Source organism: Anabrus simplex, chromosome 4 (assembly GCF_040414725.1).
Source record: "Anabrus simplex isolate iqAnaSimp1 chromosome 4, ASM4041472v1, whole genome shotgun sequence".
In the NCBI taxonomy this organism is placed as follows: Eukaryota; Metazoa; Arthropoda; class Insecta; order Orthoptera; family Tettigoniidae; genus Anabrus; species Anabrus simplex.
This window is the reverse complement of record NC_090268.1, coordinates 111,007,644-111,028,962: the sequence shown is the minus strand read 5'-3', so window position 1 is coordinate 111,028,962 and position 21,319 is coordinate 111,007,644. Positions and strand designations below refer to the sequence as shown.

General features: G+C 40.0%; 1 protein-coding gene across 2 annotated transcripts in view; it reads left to right on the top strand.

Moving 5' to 3' along the window:
- Positions 1 to 21,319, top strand: part of LOC136872190 (membralin) — a 470,893-nt gene that overhangs the window by 38,280 nt on the left and 411,294 nt on the right. For both annotated transcript variants that reach the window (XM_067146026.2, XM_068227184.1), the window contains exons 4-5: positions 229 to 407; positions 17,870 to 17,931. In XM_067146026.2, the coding sequence (XP_067002127.2) occupies positions 229 to 407; positions 17,870 to 17,931 (241 nt within the window). The remainder of the gene's footprint in view (positions 1 to 228; positions 408 to 17,869; positions 17,932 to 21,319) is intronic.

Genomic DNA, 21,319 nt, shown 5'->3' with positions numbered 1-21,319 from the left:
TTCTTGCCCCATAAGGAGCTACAGCGGTGGAAATTTGCCAGAGATTGACTGCACAATCAACCTATCTGTGTTGGAGCGACATAAAGCAGTAAATTAAAAAAACAACCTAATAACCCAGAAGATTCTTATTGCTTAGAGTTCTGCTGTGTATAAACAAAATATATGTGCTCTTACTATATTGTCATAACAATGGTATTTCATACATGTATTTCATTCTTGTTTTTCCAGATTTGTAAATATAGAACCTTCTGCTGTGGATGAATTATCTCAGGATGCCAATGGACTCTCAGAAACAAGTTTAGATAATGATACTATAAATGGAAAAATACTTAGTACTGAAATGGAGAGTGGAATTCCTGATATTGGAAAAGACTCCACAAAATTGGGAAACATGTCAAAAAATTTAGGTAGGTTAAAGTATTTCTGTATGGTATATCAGGTATTGTATCCTCTTTTCAATTATGTTTTAAACTGTGGTAGAAATGATTGGTTTTATTTGTATATATTTTCAATGTAAAAAATCTGACCTTAAGTCCAAGATAAGCAACAAGAACATATTTCCACTGAGTATTTTTATACATTTGGCTAGTTCAGTTGAATAATAATAATAATGATGATAATAATAATAATAATAATAATAATAATAATAATAACAATAATAATATCAACATCAACAACTACATCTTAAAATCTCACTTGCAATGTAAGGAAAGGATTTAATTATAGTACTGTACTGAAATAATTATTCAAACTAGGATTTAGTTGAATAGAGACCAGAATAGGAACGAAAGAGGATGACAAGATTTTGGGAAGAAAAGAGGAAAAACGCCCGAAGATGACTTTATGTATTCAAGTTCTATTGCTCTCCTTAAGGGAAACATTTGTGTAAATAAATAAAATAATAAAACGGCAATCGTGAATAAAGAATTGAAGAAACAGTCGCTGCCGGAGGAATGTCCGGGCATGTCTAGAGCTAGTGCTGAACGTGTCAGTTTACAGGTCACCAATGGCAGGTTGTTGATACAGCAGACACCTGTCGGGTCACCCGAAAAAGTCACAGCTGCCAATGACAATACTGCTGATATCCAACAACATCATATCGGTACCACTGAAAGTATCTGTGCCAAATCGTGTAGAAAAACTTATAAAACAGAGAGGAGGACATGTTAGCTATTAGCAATGGTTAAAGGTATCTATTATGTGAATAAGTGAAAAAAAAAAAGTTATTGTCATATTCCAATATTAATTCGCACGGGACTGTCCAGTATTCTAGAATTTATTTAACAGTGTACCGTACTGTATTTGGTCTGTTTCTATTCTGCTAAATCCTAGTTTGAATAATTATTTTAGTTCAGTACTATAATTAAATCCTTTCCTTACATTGCAAGTGAGATTTTAAGTTTTTCCCCCTCATCATGATGATGTGTTCCTTGCAGATCAGTGCCCAAGGAATCTGGAAAATCTCGTGCAGATTTGGAAAGACCGTTCAGGGGAATATGGCTTGCGCATTAACATCACTAAAACTGAGTATGTGCAATGAGGCTTGCAGACTGCTGGTAGTATTTGCATCGACAGGCAAGACCTAGTTAAAGCCAACCAATTTAAATACCTTGGATCACCCATCACCTCAGACGGAAAGACATTACCAGACACCCGAGCACGAGTAAATGCTACATGGCTGAAATGGCGTCAGATCAGTGGTGTGCTATGTGACAAGAAAATTCCCACCCGCCTGAAAGGAAAAGTCTACAAATCCATGGTCCGACCAGTTGCACTCTGTGGGTTGGAATGTTGGCCTACACCTAAGAAGTATGAGCAGGTTCTACATGGTATGGAGATGAAAATGTTACGTTGGTCAGTGGATCTTACAAGAATGGACCATATCAGAAATGAAGATGTCCGAAGGCGATTGGGAGTGGCACTTATCCCAGAGAAGATGCAAAAAGTACAACTTAGATGGTATGGTCATGTCATCTGAAGGCCTGCAGACTGAATGCTACATACAGCCCTCCAATTTGATCCTGGAGGTTCTCGATTCCGAGGTCGTCCCAAGAAGCAATGGCTCGACTGCATCAAGGAAGACGTGCATCTTCTGGGCATCACTGAAGCTAATGCCCTTGATCGCAGGAAGTGGAGGATCACATGTTTAAAAGCAGACCCGGCACCAATGTGGGACTAAATGTTAGGAAAGAAGAAGAATAGTCATCATCATAATTTTTTCACTCCAGCAAGCCGGGTACAGTTTTGTACAAGTCTGCTCTAGTTTGTCTAGTCCATCCACAGATGTTCATATATGCGATGCTGGTTTACATCTCTAATTTCAAATTCCATGAAAATGCTTCTTCCCAATATCATGAGGTCTTCTTCTTGGTCCACATAATTTGGGCTCTGTGGTTATTTAATTGTGTATCTCATTGCATTGCCAACTGTAATAGCAGAAGACTGCCTTTCTTTTCCCCCTAGAAACAAATGACTGATTTAGAAACCTATTTTTATTGTACTCTTCATCTGTTTTCTGTTATACCTTGGTTATTGGCTAGTATGTTGCAACATTTGAGGGAGAATACTGCTCGAAAATTTTGATTCTCAAAGTACAACATGTTAAATATTTTCAACTCGAGCACATAGCAGTTGTCCATTAAGGCATATGTAGATCATGGCTAGAAGGCAAAAACACAGGACTGCATCCATCATGGCAGACAGACAGGCGGCAAGTCCCCAGGTTCACATAGTAACCTGCCAGAGTGAGCGGCAGAAACAGTAGAATGTCGAAGAGCGATAGCCAATAGTAACGTAGTGGGAACTCGTACACCTTTAACAGTTGAACAGCAGAATAATGGTCCACCTTAATTATTAACTAGCTGAAACCTGTCAAGACATGATGGTCAATAGGGTGAATATTTATTGAAGGATTTCCTTTTATATGACATTCTTGTACTTAATTTTTTTACAGTTTTTTTTTTTTTACATCAAACGGACACATACAAGTCTTACGGCAAAGATGGGATAGGAAATAGCTAGAAGTGGGAAGGAAGTGACCGTGGCCTTAGTCCGCGAGTGGTCGCTAGCCGAAATGTAACGTGAGTGGTCGCGCGCGAGACTTTATCTCACATTAAAGTAGTATGATATTTTTCACAGTTTTGTGGGGCGTAAGGCTGAAATTTACTGTTGAAATGAAATGCAAGTTCTACCTTACATATTTTGTATAAAAATGAAATGGCGTATGGCTTTTAGTGCCGGGAGTGTCCGAGGACAAGTTCGGTTCGCCAGGTGCAGGTCTTTTGATTTGACTCCCGTAGGCGACCTGCGCATCATGATGAGGTTGAAATGATGATGAAGACGACACATATGCCATGCCCCCATGCCAGTGAAATTAACTATTTATAGTTAAAATTCTCGACCCTTCCGGGAATCGAACCCGGGACCCCTGTGACCAAAGGCCAGCACGCTAACTATTTAGCCATGAAGCCGGACATAAAAATGAAATGATTAGCTGTTTATTAAAGACACAAACTACTACTTAAAATAACATATGCAATGTACCGTAACATGGGGTAATTTCAATATAATGGGGCCTTCCCGCGAAACTGCGACAACAGTGGATCAAATACGCGGCGTATAAACAAAGGAAACGTTATTGGCTGTCTGACTGCGCACTAAGAATATGTGCATTCTTGTCTACAATTCACCGGGAGAGGTTGTTAAGAAGTGAGAAATTTATTAAATTACCGCTGTCATTGGAAACTTCAGTTTCAGAACGTCACATACCATACACTGATGGTAAATTAATACTGCAATCCTATCTTCTGTTATTTGCTATCATATAAAGCTTTTGCACGAGTTTCTACGTTGCAGTGTTTTAATGTTGCAGCTTTTTATATACGAAGTTGTCTTGTTATAGGGTAATACCGATCATGTTGAGGACATATGTGAACAAAATGGGACCTGTCGGAAGGTGTAGATATAACCCTATCCACTTAGAGAATGCAGTAAAATCTGTCCGTCAAGGGAAAAGGAGTATCCGGAGAGATGCAATGTACCGTAACATGGGGTAATTTCAATATAATGGGGCCTTCCCGCGAAACTGCGACGACAGTGGATCAAATACGCGGCGTATAAACAAAGGAAACGTTATTGGCTGTCTGACTGCGCACTAAGAATATGTGCATTCTTGTCTACAATTCACCGGGAGAGGTTGTTAAGAAGTGAGAAATTTATTAAATTACCGCTGTCATTGGAAACTTCAGTTTCAGAACGTCACATACCATACACTGACGGTAAATTAATACTGCAATCCTATCTTCTGTTATTTGCTATCATATAAAGCTTTTGCACGAGTTTCTACGTTGCAGTGTTTTAATGTTGCAGCTTTTTATATACGAAGTTGTCTTGTTATAGGGTAATACCGATCATGTTGAGGACATATGTGAACAAAATGGGACCTGTCGGAAGGTGTAGATATAACCCTATCCACTTAGAGAATGCAGTAAAATCTGTCCGTCAAGGGAAAATGAGTATCCGGAGAGCATCTGAACAGTTTGCTGTACCACATACCACACTAAACGACAAATTGAAGAACAGATATTCACACAAGGTGGGTGCACCGACAGCCTTAACCAGGGAGGAGGAAAAAACTCTCGTCGAAGGGCTGCTGTTATGTGCCAGGTGGGGTTTCCCGCTCAGAAATACTGATATGCGTAACATCGTCCAGGGTTACTTGAACCACACTGGGAAGGTCGAGAAAAGGTTCGCAGATAACCGTCCCGAGTTAGAATGGATTCGAAGTTTTCTCAGGAGGAATCAGGAACTCACAGTGAGGATTGGGGAGAACACCAAACGATCCAGGGCAGCTGCTACGAGATATATTATCGTGGACTATTTCCATAACCTGCAAAAAGCATAGAGAGAGTTCCTATGTTAAATATAAATTATGATGAGACAAATTTCTGTGATGATCCGGGAAATGTGAAGGTTGTTGTGAAACGTGGGGTCAAACATCATGAGAGAATTTTATACTTGTCGAAAACGAGTATCAGTGTTATGGTGGCTGCGGCTGCAGACGGGACAGTGTTACCACCATTCACTGACTACGAAAGTAAGCATCTGTATGACACGTGGACAGAAGGAGGGGTCAGTGGTGCTGGTTATAGCCGAAATATGAGTGGCTGGTTTGATCTTACGATGTTGGAGGCATGGTTTAAGTGTCGTGTCTGCCCCAGTTCAAGCTCAGGACTCATTCATCCGGGGATTGAACCCATGACCGGGAACGTAGGAGGAATGGTGTCGCTGAGACATACATTGATATTATGGGGAAATTAAGGGCTAATATTCATATTTATGTAATGGTAGTGAAGCCAAAGTATTATAATAATATGGGGAAAAAAGATTTAAGGTAAAATTAAGAACCACATAGGTCTTAAGAGTTTGAAGACACACAAAAGCTGTAAGCAACAGGTTGTGCAATTGGAAGTAAGGCTTGGTCGAAGTAGGGTGAGTCACATGCTGCACCCTGCTGAAAGAACGTAGTATGTCTTTAGAAAAGGTGGGTGGAAAGTGACCGGAAAGAGGCAATTCCGTTTTGGTGTGTCTGTGGACAGTCTCGATAGGATGAGAACTTCGATGGCCTTCTCGAAGGGAGGCGAAAGTTAATGAGGGTATAAAACAGGGATACACACCCTAGTGGAGGCTTTTTTTTGGAACGTCTGTACCAGGAGTGCGGGCGGAAGCTTTGTCAGTCAGGTCTCCAATAATAATAATAATAATAATAATAATAAGGTCCAAGTTTGGACTTAGAGTATTCACTTCGGTACTTCGACCACGCCAAGTCTTCTATGTTATTGATATTTGAAATTGAGAAGGAGATTGTAAATACTGTATATAATTATACATACTCATCAGTCTACAATTAAAGAAGGTTTTGGGAAGCAGAGGACTTCGTCTCTTTCACACGTAGCGAATCACCCAGGCCCATTGAAGTAAAACTCCCTACCGCTCGGGGAAAACAATCTGATTATTCATCACTATTCGTCGCGGCAAAACCTGTGTCATGACATAAGAAAATTATGTTGCCTTATATAAAGGCATTACAGGGGCCTAAGGTCATGATAGGCGATAACTTGTCGAGTCATCTCTCAATTAACGTAATCAAGCTATGTGAATAGCATGACTCAAATTTGTTCTATTGCCTCCGAATGCTACCCACCTTTGCCAGCCTCTTGATGTTGCCTTCTTTCATCCCACTAAAGATGGCTTGGCGAAGTGTATTAGATGAATGGAAGAAAACGAATAGGGGAGTGGTGCACGAATCAGAGTTCCCTAAACTTCTAAAAGAGACAATAAGATAGGTGTAAATTGTGCAACGAATGTTATTTCTGGGTTCAGAAAAACAGGTATTGTTCCTTTCTGTCTGGAAAACATGCTAAACCAGATTCCACATGATGACAGTGCTGATGCCATCAATCGAGAACGATCGTGGACTGCATCGTTCGTTCAACATCTCGAGTGAGCCCGGGTTGGAGAGGCAAGTACAAATGCACCGGTTCGCCGTGCGAAGCGCTTGACTGTTCCTCCTGGCAAAGGGATCGTGGTGAGAGGTTTGGCCACCAATGCAGCTGACAAGGATGATGATGATGATGATGATGAAAGTATAGAGACTGAAGTAACTTCAGAAGAAGAATCAACATCAGAAGGAGACAATTCAAGTTTTGAGGCGAGCGAAACCTGTCACGCCATCTCCACCGCAGAAACTCTAGCTTCTCGTGAGAGAGAGGGGGAAGATGGGTTGTCTATAAATGACTTTGTTCTCGTTGCATTTCCTACGAAGAAGAGAATTCGGCGTTTCATTGGCCAGCTGGTGAGGGTTAGTCCGGGCACACTCGAAGCAAATTTCCTGAGGAAGAGGATCCTGGCTGGCACAACATATTTTGTATTTCCAGACATTTCCGATGTAATGGAAATCGAAAAGGAACAAATTGAGAGGAAACTTATACCAGCATCCTGCAAACGAGGGAAGTTCGTTTTCTTTGATATAGAACATGTTGATGTGGAGTAGAAGGCGACTATGTCCTTGTGTAAAATATTGTGATTAGTGCCTCTTAAATGTAACATTTTTATCTGTATAATCTGTTTAATGTGTGTTATCTATTGTATTATGTTTTACTTTACTATTAGTAAAATATCCCATATCTTCTTTACTATTGGTTCGAACAGTTTTACTAAATAGCTTGAAAATAGAATGCGTTTAGAGACTTTAATTTTCTGTGTATTTCGATCAATTATTTTTAGTGATTTAATGATTGTTTATTTGCTTTGTTTTAGGTTTATATGTTAAGAAATATTAAAAAAAAAAGTAAAAATGTGATCGGTATTACCCATAAGACGGTCAAATGCCGATAATCAAGGAAAAGAAATGACTGATCGGAATTACCCCACTCCATGGGGTAACACCAATCACCGATTTTTATTTATTTTTTCAATATTATCGACTACTTATGATTCTTTGTTACGTCAAATAAAAGCTAAAGAATCATAAATCTTATTTAATTTCATAAGTACTACGTAAATAACGCGGGACGTATCCGAAAAAACCTTAAAAAATGATCGGAATTACCCCATTTCACGGTACTAAAAATAACTTCCTTCCTGAAGTTGTAAAAAATAAAATTTCACACATGCATTACGTCTAGTAATATTTACGTAAAAAGTAAGGTTTCTGAACACAATAACGGTTTCAAAAACAAGAAGTGCTCATAATACAAATACTAATGCGTACAACAGGCGAAAGTTTCTCGCTCCACTTGAACATAACACCAACGCCATTAGTCGCGCGATGAGATAAACTCTCACGCACCGTGCACGGACACATAGGAACCTTTGTTCTGACTAGGGGAGGGTGTGCTTACCCTTCAAATGTGAATCGTTCTACTCACGGCAGTTATAAACTCGGCTAGAATAGGGAACAGTCACCTCCCTTTCATCACTGTGAAGTAATAGCACAATAAAAAATAATGAGAGAAAATCTCATGTAGCGACCACTCACGGGTTAATTAAGCTACAGCCCAAGCATTTGCGTGGTGTGAAGATGGGAAAGCACGGGAAACCATCTTCTGGGCTGCCAACAGTGGGGTTCGACCCTACTATCTCCCGAAAGCAAGCAACAAATACTAACGCGTATAACAGGCGTAAGTTTCTTGCTCCACTTGAACATAGCACCAACGCCATTAGTCGCGCGACGAGAGAAACTCTCACGCACCGCGCACGGACACATAGGAACCTTTGTTCTGACTAGGGGAGGGTGTGCTTACCCTTCAAATGTGAATCGTTCTACTCACGGCAGTTATAAACTCAGCTAGAATAGGGAACTGTCACCTCACTTTCATCACTGTGAAGTAATAGCACAATAAAAAATAATGAGAGAAAATCTCATGTAGCGACCACTCACGGGTTAATTAAGCTACAGCCCAAGCATTTGCGTGGTGTGAAGATGGGAAAGCACAGGAAACCATCTTCCGGGCTGCCAACAGTGGGGTTCGACCCTACTATCTCCCGAAAGCAAGCAACAAATACTAACGCGTATAACAGGCGTAAGTTTCTTGCTCCACTTGAACATAGCACCAACGCCATTAGTCGCGCGACGAGAGAAACTCTCTCGCACCGCGCACGGACACATAGGAACCTTCGTTCTGACTAGGGGAGGGTGTGCTTACCCTTCAAATGTGCAACATTTAACTGGCCATGGTTGAAAACTAGGTGAGGTAAACAGACTTCCACGTCTCTTGAAGTTTATTGATCGTGACACAAAATGCCAAGCGAATTGGAAAGTGATGCCTCTTGAAAGAAAATGGACGTGTTTTATCGGATATTTTAAAGTCAGTTCGAGGGATCAGAACACTCTGTCCAGCTTTATCTTCACTTAATCTTTCCAAATCTAAACAATTTTCATACATATTTCTTAGAATTAGGCCCTAATCTGGTTCAGTTCAAGAGCTGTTAGGAAACATTCCGATTTTTAAGGAGCATAACTATGGCTCCAATTTTTAGAATATGAATATGTGGAGGCAAACCATTAATCCCAAGGAATTCAATTTATTTAGGAAATTGAAGTAGCTAACTTTTGTTGGCGCTAGTGTATGTTTTGAATTATTGGGTAGCCTATAAGCCCAATGACTTTCAAATTAATTAATCTTTCGCAAAGTGAACATTTTGCTATAACTTTCAATTACAGTATCATCATGTGCTGAAATTCTGGTTGGTAGTTCAATAACATTTGATCCGTCACCATTTACTGAGGGCAGTCTTGCAAAACAAATCAGCGAATTCCATTTTTTTTGTGGTTTTGCCCGCATATTTTTCTGTAAGTTAAGTGGCGTATTTTGAAAAAAGATTCAAACAGGAGATTATTTAAGACAGTTATAAATCAGTACAGACTAGAAAACCAAGAATAACGGCTGAGAGGATTTGTTGTACTGACCACACACCACCTCGTAATCTGCAGTCCTTCGGGCTGAGCAGCAGTCGCTTGGTAGGCCATGGCCCCTTGCGACAATTACACCATGGGGTTTGGTTTTATAAATAAATAATTGCTTGGCGATAAGCATGTTGCAAAACAGACAAAAACTTTATGAAATCTCTCCCAAGAACAATAATTTTCACACCAGAAGGATTGAAATGTCGTTACCTATGATACATTTTAGAAAATGATTCCCACACATTAGTGAATGATTATTTGCCATTGGGGCTTTATTCCATGTTGAACCATGTTAGTTGAATATCGCCAGATGCTTTGGAATTTAATTTTAAACCCGACATCGAATTTTCTTTTAAAGTTAGAGAAAGTTTGAATGTAATGTGCACTATTCAACAGCTGGGCAGCAAAACAGTGAATTTTCCTGTCCATGAAGTACCAGCTGACCAGACAAGTGCATTAGCCGATCAGAATGCTACATTTTTCTTTAATAATTTAAAAATATACAGTAAGAAATTTTAATGCTTTTAAAGATACTGCCAATCTACAGGTCAAGAGCTTTTGTCAGAATGCTTTACAATGTCTGTCGGTTCAGCCGTTCTCTCAAAATTGATATAATAAAAATCATCATAGTGTTTTAAATATATAAGCCAATTGCTGTACAACAAACAATGGTGCATTATTATCGTGGTACATTTACATTAGACAAGGAGTAACACTCATGGCTATGGTGCCATTAATAATAATGGTTATAATGATAATTGCACTAAAATTATTATACTGCTACACAAGAATAATATTATATAGCTTGCGAGGACTATAACGTGCCCTTTATGGCATGGGAACTCTGCAGCGCCTTGGTGCTTTGCAAGGACATGTCTCCCGGACCAGACAGTGTCCATAACCAGATGTTGAAACACCTTAGTGAGGATAGTCGGTTATATCTCCTTCATGTGTTCAACCGAATCTGGATAGAGGGTGGGTTTCCATCTCATTGGCGAGAGGGCATAGTAATTTCTGTCCTCAAGTCTGACAAAAATCCTAGGTATGCAGGAAGTTACAGACCTATTTGTCTTACTAACTGTTTGAATAAGGTATTTGAGAAGATTGTAAATCGCCGACTTGTGTGGTGTCTGGAGAAAGAAGGACTTTTGTCCGAGTACCAATGTGGTTTTTGAGAATTCTATCGAGGATGCATTTCTCTACAAATTTTATTTTTATTAAGGTACACTCGAAAGAGCATGAGCTACAAACCGAACATAATTTAACACTCATGGAGACCTAATTCAGAGTACAGTAAACAATCATAATAAAATTGAAATGATCTCCCTAACAGGGATTAGTTTTCACTGCTGTAATCAGACAAAGATTTTGTCCTCATCTGACATACCGTTATGTGATACAGGGTACATCTCTGTCTGCATAATTCGCACACGCACCTATCGTTCGGCGAATGAAGTAGCTTATTCTCACAAATCTTATAATGAAATCCATGATTGGCCAGTCTCGTAATGGTATGTCTTGGTTCGGCTTTGTCCAGTTGCGGTCGATCATCGCTGATGTTCCATAGAAGTCAATATCTATCTCTGTTCTCTTCGTCCTCCTACTTTCCAATAGTTTGTTGGATGCCTCAGTAAAAGGCAGACGTAGTCTTAGATCCCCCATAAAAAAAGTTTTCTTGGCAAGTATGTAAACAAGTCTAGATGGGGCATATTTTCCCACTCTGAGGGCATGTTTTAGGAAACAAGCGTTCACCTTTTCTATGTGATATAAGTCAGTGATAGTCAGTTTTTCCCATATTAGTTTCAGACCGTAGGTAACCATGGGTGATATCATCGTATCAAAAGTCTCATGGCTATCTTCAGTGATAGTGCTGCAATGTTCATTACCCTGCATATTGCTTTCGTGGCCTTTGCTATCCTGTCCTGGATGTGACACTGGAAGGAGCTGGCTGTCTTTTGAAGGCTTACACCCAAATATTTGAACCTATTGACTGTCGTTAGTGGTTTGTTGTGGAGAGTCAGTATGTTTTTTTGCGATAATCTCCCTCCCTTTCTGAAAATCATCTGATGTGTTTTCCACATATTGATTGAAAGATGGTTTTCCTCTACCCATGTCTCAAGTTTCATCAAGGTTTGCTGCAGCCCTTCTTGGTTGGTCGAGCCTAAGACCATGTCGTCCGCATACGTGATTAACGTGGTTGTCTTCTTTCCTTTGAGTATCTCAACGATGTCTGCTGTCATTATGTTGGCCGGGCTGAGTTGCTCAGATGGCTAAGGCGCTGGCCTTCTAACCCAAACTTGGCAGGTTCGATCCTGGCTCAGTCCGGTGGTATTTGAAGGTGCTCAAATACGACAGCCCCGTGTCGGTAGATTTACTGGCACGTAAAAGAACTCCTGCGGGACTAAATTCCGGCACCTCGATGTCTCCGAAGACCTTAAAAAGCAGTTAGTGGGACGTAAAGCAAATAACATTATTATTATTATAGTCATTATGTTGAACAACAACGGACTTACGGGGTCACCCTGTAGGACTTCATTGGTCTGTGTAATAATCTTCGATCTGTTGACAACATCATCGATTTCAATATACTTATGTTGGATAACGTCTTCCAATATATGGATAAGTGGGTGCTCTATGCCAATCATATCTTTGACTTTTTGTCTCAGTAGTTTCCTGTCAAGTGAGTCAAAAGCCTTGCTGTAGTCTATGAATACGGTGAAATATTTCCCTTTGGATATTCTTAGGGCTTCTTGTACTTCTCCCAACAGGTATTAGACTGCATGTAGAGTTGATTTCTCTTTAGTAAAACCAAATTGACATTCTGGAATTGTGACTTCTGATTCTAGCCTCTTTGTAACTATCTTCATATATATCTTAAAGAGGTTGTTTTCTAGCGCCACTCCTCTATATGCATTAGGGTCACTTGTGTTGTCCTTACCTTCATATAGCACTTTAATGAATGATTTCCTCCATGAGTCTGGAATATCCCTGTCCAAGCAAATATTGAAGATATTAGCCCACATTGGTAGTAGCGTCTCTAGTGAGTCCTTGATGTGTTCAATACTAATTTGGTCCGGTCCCGGTGTCTTACGATTTTTAGTTCTTATGATGTTCGCTACTACCCCAGGTGTTGTTGATATTTTTATCGTTTACGGTCTTTGTAGGTTCTTCTGATTCCCTTCTATCCTTGATAAAAGCTACGTCCTCCTCCAATTTGTTCAAAATTGTTTGAAAATGAGACTCCCATTTATTAAGTGGAATTTTGCCGGCTTTTGAAACTGTTTTCTTTCTTAGTGCCAGGAAGGGATCATTTCTTGCTTCCTCTGCAGTCTTCTTGGCTTCTTCTTCAGTTAAATCGTCTCTCTTCTTCTTTATAAGTAGCTTGTATTCTTTTCTTTGGGAGATATATATTTGATGGTCTCTCTCTGATTGTGAGGTTCTTTCCCTATCCAGCACAGCTAGAGTTTCCTTTCTCTTTTTGTGACATTCTGCGTCAAACCACCTTTGAACTCTCCTGACTGAATTTGGTTCAGTTGCTTCCAGTATCATCTTCGTGATTAGCTCAAGTGCTTCATTTATCTTCTCTTCTGAGACGAGCTCTTCCGCTTTCGCACTGCTAATTTTATTTAATTTGTCTTTGTCCAACCTTCTTGATGGCTTTATGCCATTTGTTATCATAATCGATTATGATGGATGTGATATTGTTATGTCTGTTGCTATTGGTATGTGTTTCCTCAAGAGGGAATCACCCGATTTCCAAAGCCCTTCCTGTCTGTGGATGATTATTTCTTTACCCTTGAAGAATACAAGGTCGATGGCACTAGAGTCGTGTCCAAAGTAAGTTTTCTCTTTCCCCTTGTTGACTAGTGTGAAACCATCCTCTAGTAGAAACTCTATCACTATTTCTGTTTTTTAGCTGGGTTTGTCAATCCTACAGTTTGTCACCGGCAACAATAATGTTGGAGTCCTTGTTTACTCTAGTAAGTGCAGTTGATATTTTCTCAGTAATGTCATCTGCAGATTTATCCGGATTCATATATATTCCAACTATTGTTAACATCGACGTCTGCACTGTGGTTATGTTTTCTTCTTTATAAGTCTGTTGTAGATTTCCCGCTGAGTACCTGAGGAAGCAGGATACTCCCCCTTCAGGTCTGCCTTTCGTTGGCTTGGCAAGCGTATGTATCCCATAAAATTCAGGAATGTCATTAGGTTCTAGTAGAAATGTTTCTGTTGCTGTGAGTACATCCAAACTTTTTATTGTCAATTCAGATATGTATTTTAGAGCGTTCTTCAGTCCCTCTGCATTCCATAATATGATTCTTAGCATTTTAGTGATAGTTGAAAGTAGGTTCTTCGGTCCTTCTGTCCTCGAAAGAAACGAAATTGTCTTACTAAGATTCCTTCCAGCCAGAACTGTGGAACAGGTTAATTCTAAGAATTGAAATGGTATACCCACTTTGAAAGACTTGCTTTACCCACGCTTTACTAATTCTTCACATTCTATTTGTCTTAGGATTCCCTTTCTCTCCAGGAAACCTTTTGCGTTTTCTGCTCTTGTTTCTTTTTCCTCTTTCCCCACATAGAGCCAAGCTGTTTTTCCCATGGCCTGTAGCTGGCTGTCCTTTTGACTAGTGCCTATTAGCGGTTAATTTCTTATCTTGGGTCTGTACCTATTCCGATCTCTTATTTGTAGATGCTCATCACCCTCTTCCATCCCCTCTTTATCATCAGACCTTATCAATGCCGAAGTATCCACAGTCTTACTGGGACATCGGATGCGATTTCTTTTGTACGCAACTTCAGTGGAGCCTGCATTCTCCTATTCTATTTCCACTGCAGATTCATCGTCCCTTGCCTCTTTTATGATCATCGTAACTTCTTCTCTCCTATTTAGTACTCCCTCCATATTGATACTTTAGGCTCTTCCTGCCTTGTGGAGGGCGCTGTGTCTTCTCTCGTGCTACTGACTACGATTCTTGTTTTCTGAGATTGTTCTTGTAGTTTATCATTTCGGTTAGCTCCTGTAGCTGCCTATTCATGTCATCTCTTATGCGATCTATTTCATATTGAATGGCCTGATCAGCTTTATGGGTTTGAAAGTCATGCTCACATTGGAAGCATAACCATAGGGGTTTTGATTTCTTCTTCGTCGCTTTAAGTGCATTGTAATGTCCTTGTTGAAGTTCTGCACAAGCCATGTGGTGCCATATTTTGCATGCGCCAATACATTCTACTCCGCTTTTGGAGTCTTTGACTTTTTTCTCACAGATGGGGCAAGTGTTCACATCTATAATGAGGTCATCGGTTTGAATCATATGCTGTGTGCTCGCATCTGGCATTTTGGGAATCTAATAAGCTGTGACAATATGGCAGTTCTTTTCGTTGTTCACGTTTTGGATTTTAATTTCTCTACTATTTAACCTATTGCAAATGAAGTGTGAAGGTAATATTCTGTGGTTTACTGTTATGACCAGGTATATTCTCTTGTGGTTTCAGGTCTTCCTATTTGTCGTCTTCTACTGCTTTCAGCCTGTTTTCACTGACACTAAATTCACTTACTTCTATCCAAGCAAACCCCCTTGATCCGGAATCATAAAATTTTTCCAGTGCTTAGAAGCATTCATATGATTTCTTAAAAGTGATGCATTTGTTTGATATTGGTTTCTTTATTGGTCATAGAAAAATCAACCACTGTAATGCTAGTTTTATATCAGAATCTTTATACAATCAAGTACATATTGATGAACAAGTATAATTACATTACAAAAAAAAATTTCTCCAAAACCAACCCCACTATTGAGGAAAAGCATTGTAGAAGTCTTACATCCAGAGAGAAAGATGATGACAGTGTGTCGGGGGGGGGGGGGGAGATTAGAGTGACAGTAGATATACAGAGCGCCCAAGTACACTTGAAGATATTTCTCCACAAACAGCATTTGATGTCTGTTTTCCTTGACTTAGGAAAGGCCTATGACACCACATGGCAATATGGTATCCTTCCAGTCCTGCATCAGTGGAGATTCCGAGGTAACTTGCTGGTATTTATTGCAAATTTTTTGTTCCTCCGTCTATTCCGTGTCCGAGTAGAGGGGGGCATATTCACAATATCACGTTCAGGAAAATCACAGGGATCAGTGTTTACTATCACTCAGTTCGCGATTGCCCTAAACGGTATTGTAGCTGCTGCTGGTTCAGCAGTATTACCTCGCTATATGTGGACGATTTTGCTCTGCATTATAGCTCGCACAATATGGCAGTCGCAGAACGACAATTACAGCAAGCTATTAGGAGTGTTGAACAGTGGAACAGTGGACTTTAGACATGGCTTTTGGTTTTCAACCGCAAGGCCTTTTTTGTACACTTTTTCCAGAAACGCACTGTTCACACCCATTCTGAGCTTTATTTATGGAATTTCACTCTTCCTGTAGTTGACACTGATTTCTTGGGCTCCTTTTCAATAGCAAGTTATCGTGGGAGCCACACATGCAGCAGTTAAAAGTGCAATGCACTAAGAAGTTGAATATTTTGAAGTTTCTTAGCGACACTACTTGGGGGGCTGACTTCACGGTGTTCCTACTATTTTATAGCGCACATATGGATGGTTAGAGGGAAGAAATGAAAGTGGGCTGTGTGTTGGTTGTCGACAATGATAGGTTTCTTTTTGCTTTCCCGGAAACCTGTAGTGTGTACACAGCAGAGCTGTATGCTGTCTGTGAAGCTCTGCGGTACGTGCTGCCCGATGAGCGCAGCCACTTTCTGCTGTGTACCGACTCCTTGAACAGGTTAGACTACGGCAGTGCAGCATATGGATCAGTAAGACAAAGCGTCCTTGCAAAACTGGATAGCATCCACCAAAGCAGGGTTAGGTTGGCAACTGGGGCTTTTCGTACAAGCCCCATTGCTAGCCTACTCGCAGAATCTGGTGTACCGCCTTTTAGACCTGAGGCTCCAGCAAATGCTTCTGTCCTATGTTGCAAATTTGCGACAGATGCCACTTCACCCAAGTTATCCTTGCGTATTCCACAATGGAAACAAGTCGGCTGTACGTTGCTTATCCTCGAGCAACACGGCCGGTTGGAATATGCTTCGATAGCAGTCACAGATTGTTTGATGTTCCTTTGGTTCCCTGTCTTGTCAAACAACCAAGTAGGGTACCTCGGTGGACCTGAAATAATCCTGGATCTGCACACTGGCCTGAAGGGAAACACTGACCCCTTGATTTATCGGAGGCTCTTCCTGTCCGTTGTTGGCCGGTATCCAGATTCAGTCGTCGTTTACATGGATGGTTAGAGGGAAGAAATGAAAGTGGGCTGTGTGTTTGTTGTCGACAATGATAGGTTTCTTTTTGCTTTCCCGGAAACCTGTAGTGTGTACACAGCAGAGCTGTATGCTGTCTGTGAAGCTCTGCGGTACGTGCTGTCTGATGAGCGCAGCCACTTTCTGCTGTGTACCGACTCCTTGAACTTGCTACAGTCTATTGATATATGTTGTCCTCGGCACCCTCTGGTGCAGCGGATCCAGGACCTTCTGGCCGGGTGTTTCGATGCCTGCACCAGAATCACGTTTACGTGGCTCCCAAGCCACATGGGTGTAGATGGAAATGAGATAGCTGATAAGGCTTCCAAGGAGGCTGGTACATTACCCCCGTTGCCTTGCAAGGTTCCGGCAAGTGATATTCACTCTCAGCTGAGACATTTGGTTATGTCCCATTGGGAGATGGAGTGGCCTCAGATGGAGTGGCAGGCCGTCGTAATCTGTAATCTATCATTTTACCAAAAATAAGGTGTTTTGAATTAGATCCACTGATTATTTTAAACTCACAATCATTGTTCATCACCATTTGTTTTCAATTCTAGTCAGTGGATACATAAAAAAAAGTTAGTTATTGTTTCATGTCGTCCATCTCGTACTATTAGAGGCCGATGACCTTAAGATGTTAGGCTCCTATAAACAACAAGTACCGAGCTCGATAGCTGCAGTCGCTTAAGTGCGGCTAGTATCCATTATTTGGGAGATAGTAGGTTCAAACCCTACTGTCGGCAGCCCTGAAAATGGTTTTCCGTGGTTTCCCATTTTCACACCAGGCAAATGCTGGGGCTGTACCTTAATTAAGGCCACGGCCGCTTCCTTCCCACTCCTAGCCCTTTCCTGTCCCATCGTCGCCATGAGACCTATCTGTGTCGGTGCGACGTAAAGCAAAAAAAAAAAAAAAAAAGTCAATATCATCAATCTGTTTTATGTGATTGTGCTGCAGTGAATTTCAACATTTTTCTTCAAATGAGATTCTATCTCATTATCCCCTAATTCACCATTAAAAAAACATTTCATTGTAACATGGGTTTAAAAAATGTTGATTGGTTAGAAAATATATCTTCATTTGGCGTAAATTTTTCGTTTCAGATCCGCAAATACCACTTCAGACTACAACGTGGGATGGCTCAACTACTCCACAGCCAGAACAGGTAGATAAAAAAAAATGACTAATAAGATTTCTACCTTCTGAATTTAAAATTTCTCACCATCAAATCAATTTTTATGTGAATATTCGGACTAATGAAGAACTCAGTTGTTCCACACCAATTTAGTTACCTCTCCCTCTTCTTCTTTTGAATTTATAAATGCTTCGTAATTATTTAAAAAAATTATATTGAAAGAAAACATTTACTGGAACTGCTGCTCTTTATAATGTTGTCTTAAGGAATGAGGCTGTTATTGCTTTTTAGGTGCAGTGGAACCTCGATTCTCCGTTTTTGTAGGGACCATGAAAGAAAAAGTACAACACAGGAAAATGGAAAATCGACAGTTTGGCTAAGCGTCACAAAAATGAAATATGTATAATTATAATCTTACAGACACTCCTAAACCAAACCAAACTACAGCCCCAATGGGCCTTAGCCTACCAAGCGACCGCTGCTCAGCTCGAAGGCCTGCAGATTATGAGATGACGCATGATCAGTGTGACAAATCCTCTCGCCCATTATTCCTTGCTTTCTAGACCGGGATCGCCACCTCACCATTCAATAGCTCCTCAATTAAAGGTAATCGTTGGGTGAGTGGACCGGGAACCAGCCCTCATATCCAGGTAGAAGTGCCTGACGTGGCTGGGAATCGAACCCGGACCTTTTGGGTGAGAGGCAGGCAAGTTAGACCGCAGTCATTAATTATTGGTATGCTAGTTAAAAATCTTGAATCTTACATTCAGTTTCCCATGGAAACTTCTTTCATTTCAGCAGCAACTTTGATTAGCCAAACTTGCCGAAAAATATAATAATGCCAAGCCAAACAACAATCGACGTCAAGTAGTTTTTAATTTTATAATCTAGTAAAATAAAGCACATCAAGCGCAAAAGTGCCCAACATGATACCAAAATCTTTTTTAAAATCTTGCATTGTAATTTGGTCACCTGTATACTGTTTGTTGTCAGTTTCTGGAAATCTTGTATCGCGTAGATTAGGTCTTCATTGACTTTTAAAGGTTATGTTGTACTCGAGAATATGGTTTCGAATGTAAGTATCAATTCTCAAAAGTTCTTGAATGCATTATATTCAATTCTGCTTGTCACTAATCACACTCAAATTGGAACTAGATGAAATATCATCAGAACTTCAGAAATTACCATTATTCATGACCTTGAGCTCAGCTGGTATGTGCATTTGCTGTTCAAGTCAGTATGAGTGGGAAATGATACAACTTCTTAAATGTAACGTGTGCAAATAAAACGAATGCAGTTTTCATAACATGTTAACACAAATTTAAAATTCCCAGTCTTCTATTAGGACCAAGAACAGTAATAGGCAATTCTGAAAACTTCATGGCTTTATCTATGTAGGGTGCAACATCTTTTCTGGTCTCGATAACATAATTATATATTATAATACTAAAATACTAAATCGAAATCGAGCAGTTTCGATTCATACCTGAAACCCAGTGACTATACAGTGCCCCGGGGAAGTGCTGAAAATCTGATCAGCGATACAATCGAAAAAAGTAAAAAAATAAACATCTAACTTTAGACATAATGTAGACGTTTTACAAGTAGGCCTATATACAAACATTTGATGAAACTCGTTCCGTCTTCAAGTAGAGCTGTCGAAATGCGATCTGTCTCCTTCCAATTGTTGTGGCCACTGTGTGCTCTATGATTTCCAAATGCGATTCTTATGCAAGTTCACCGCCGATTACTTTTTCAGTAGAGTACCTGCTCTAATTATCACAATGATGGGACGTTAACACCAAGATTCATAAGTATGCTGCAGTAATCCTTTTGTGATATACAGTTTGTTGAAAAACTCTTGATAGAGGATCTAGCATTGATGGGACTGAAATTTCTGGACGGTAGATCTGGGAAATCATTTCTTCGAGGGACGGGTAATGCAGGATATTTACGTGATTTAATTATGATGCTCACGGGACCATGTAATTTAAATGAATAATCGAGGAAAACGTAGTTTCCAGGAATGTATAATCAAGGTTCTACTGTACAGGTGAAACCTCATTAGAGTGTTCCGCTTTAAGACGTTTCCTTACTTAGTATGTTGTAAATTCTAAGGCCCCATTTGCAACATGTTAAATCTGTATAAAAATACCTTGCTTTTCATGCCACAAATTTTTGCCATTACCACTTAGTACAATCACACTTTTCCCAGCATTTGTGCTGGGACCCATAAAAGTATCAGTGTATTATTGCACGTAATGTAACAAATGTAATGTTGAAAACTGTTAGTTGAAGCCAGGACCAGTGGGTTATAAACACTGATTTCTGGTCACACATTTCGACCATGAAGTACTCGGAGGTAACACTTGCGGGAGAATGACTTTGACCGCCATCTTGAACGCAGTAGCACTTCGGCAGTACCCGGCATTGATTTGAAGTTTGAACTGACTCATGTCAACACTTGCACCATCTTTACACGCTTAAGATGCAGATGCCCGTCCACTTCCTGAAGGATTTAAATTTTGTCTTTATCGGTAGACAGTTTTGTGACTTTTTCCATGTCCATAATGTAGGGGTACAATTTTAGTTTGTAGTTATTGTTGATTGTGTTTGGACATGATATAAAAAAAAAAATGGCTTAATGGTTGATTACGCTTACTCACAGTTACTGTACTCAGATAAGTGAAGACTGCAAAATTGAGACACCAGTCTGACTAGTGTAGTTGTCAAAGGCGAAGTGGGCTAACAATTGCAGTTTACCAATGTAAACAGCAAAGACCGTGGACACGTTTACACTGTGAGTGCCCAGCGTTTCACAAGATGCTCATACAAATTAATCCATTTGAAAAGTAAGTTATGATTCAAAATCCAAATCACAGCTAGCAGGCAGAGTTTTGCACGAAGCGTTTTGCTGAGACCTTTCCAGAAGACTTACGTGGTAAGTACACATTGGCAAGAGAAAAGGGAAAGGTGAAAGGACAGTCAGGAATGTACAACCACTTAGATTTGCACAACACTTATATATTATAAATACCTATTAAAAATATAGTTACATAAGCAAGTTTTAGTGTTATTAATATATTGATTCTTACAGAGTAGGCAACGAGACTTAACTGAGACCGATATGATAAAAATTTTAACACCATTTAAAGGAACAAATTCCTAATAGTGTAGATTCAAATCTGGAAAAGAAAAGAAAATTACAAAATTTAATATACAAAACGAATGTAAAAAGTTAGATCCTGCAGATCACGACCAGATTGCAATATGACTAACACTCTCTCTCTTTGCGTTTAGGCCATCTGTGGACCACGGTGCTTGTGTTCTAGCTGTGTTTTTGTCTTCGTCTGCCCCTTTTAGCATACTGGATTGTGTTCTTAGTGGCCTCTTGAGCCTTCCTGTTGGCCCAGTATTC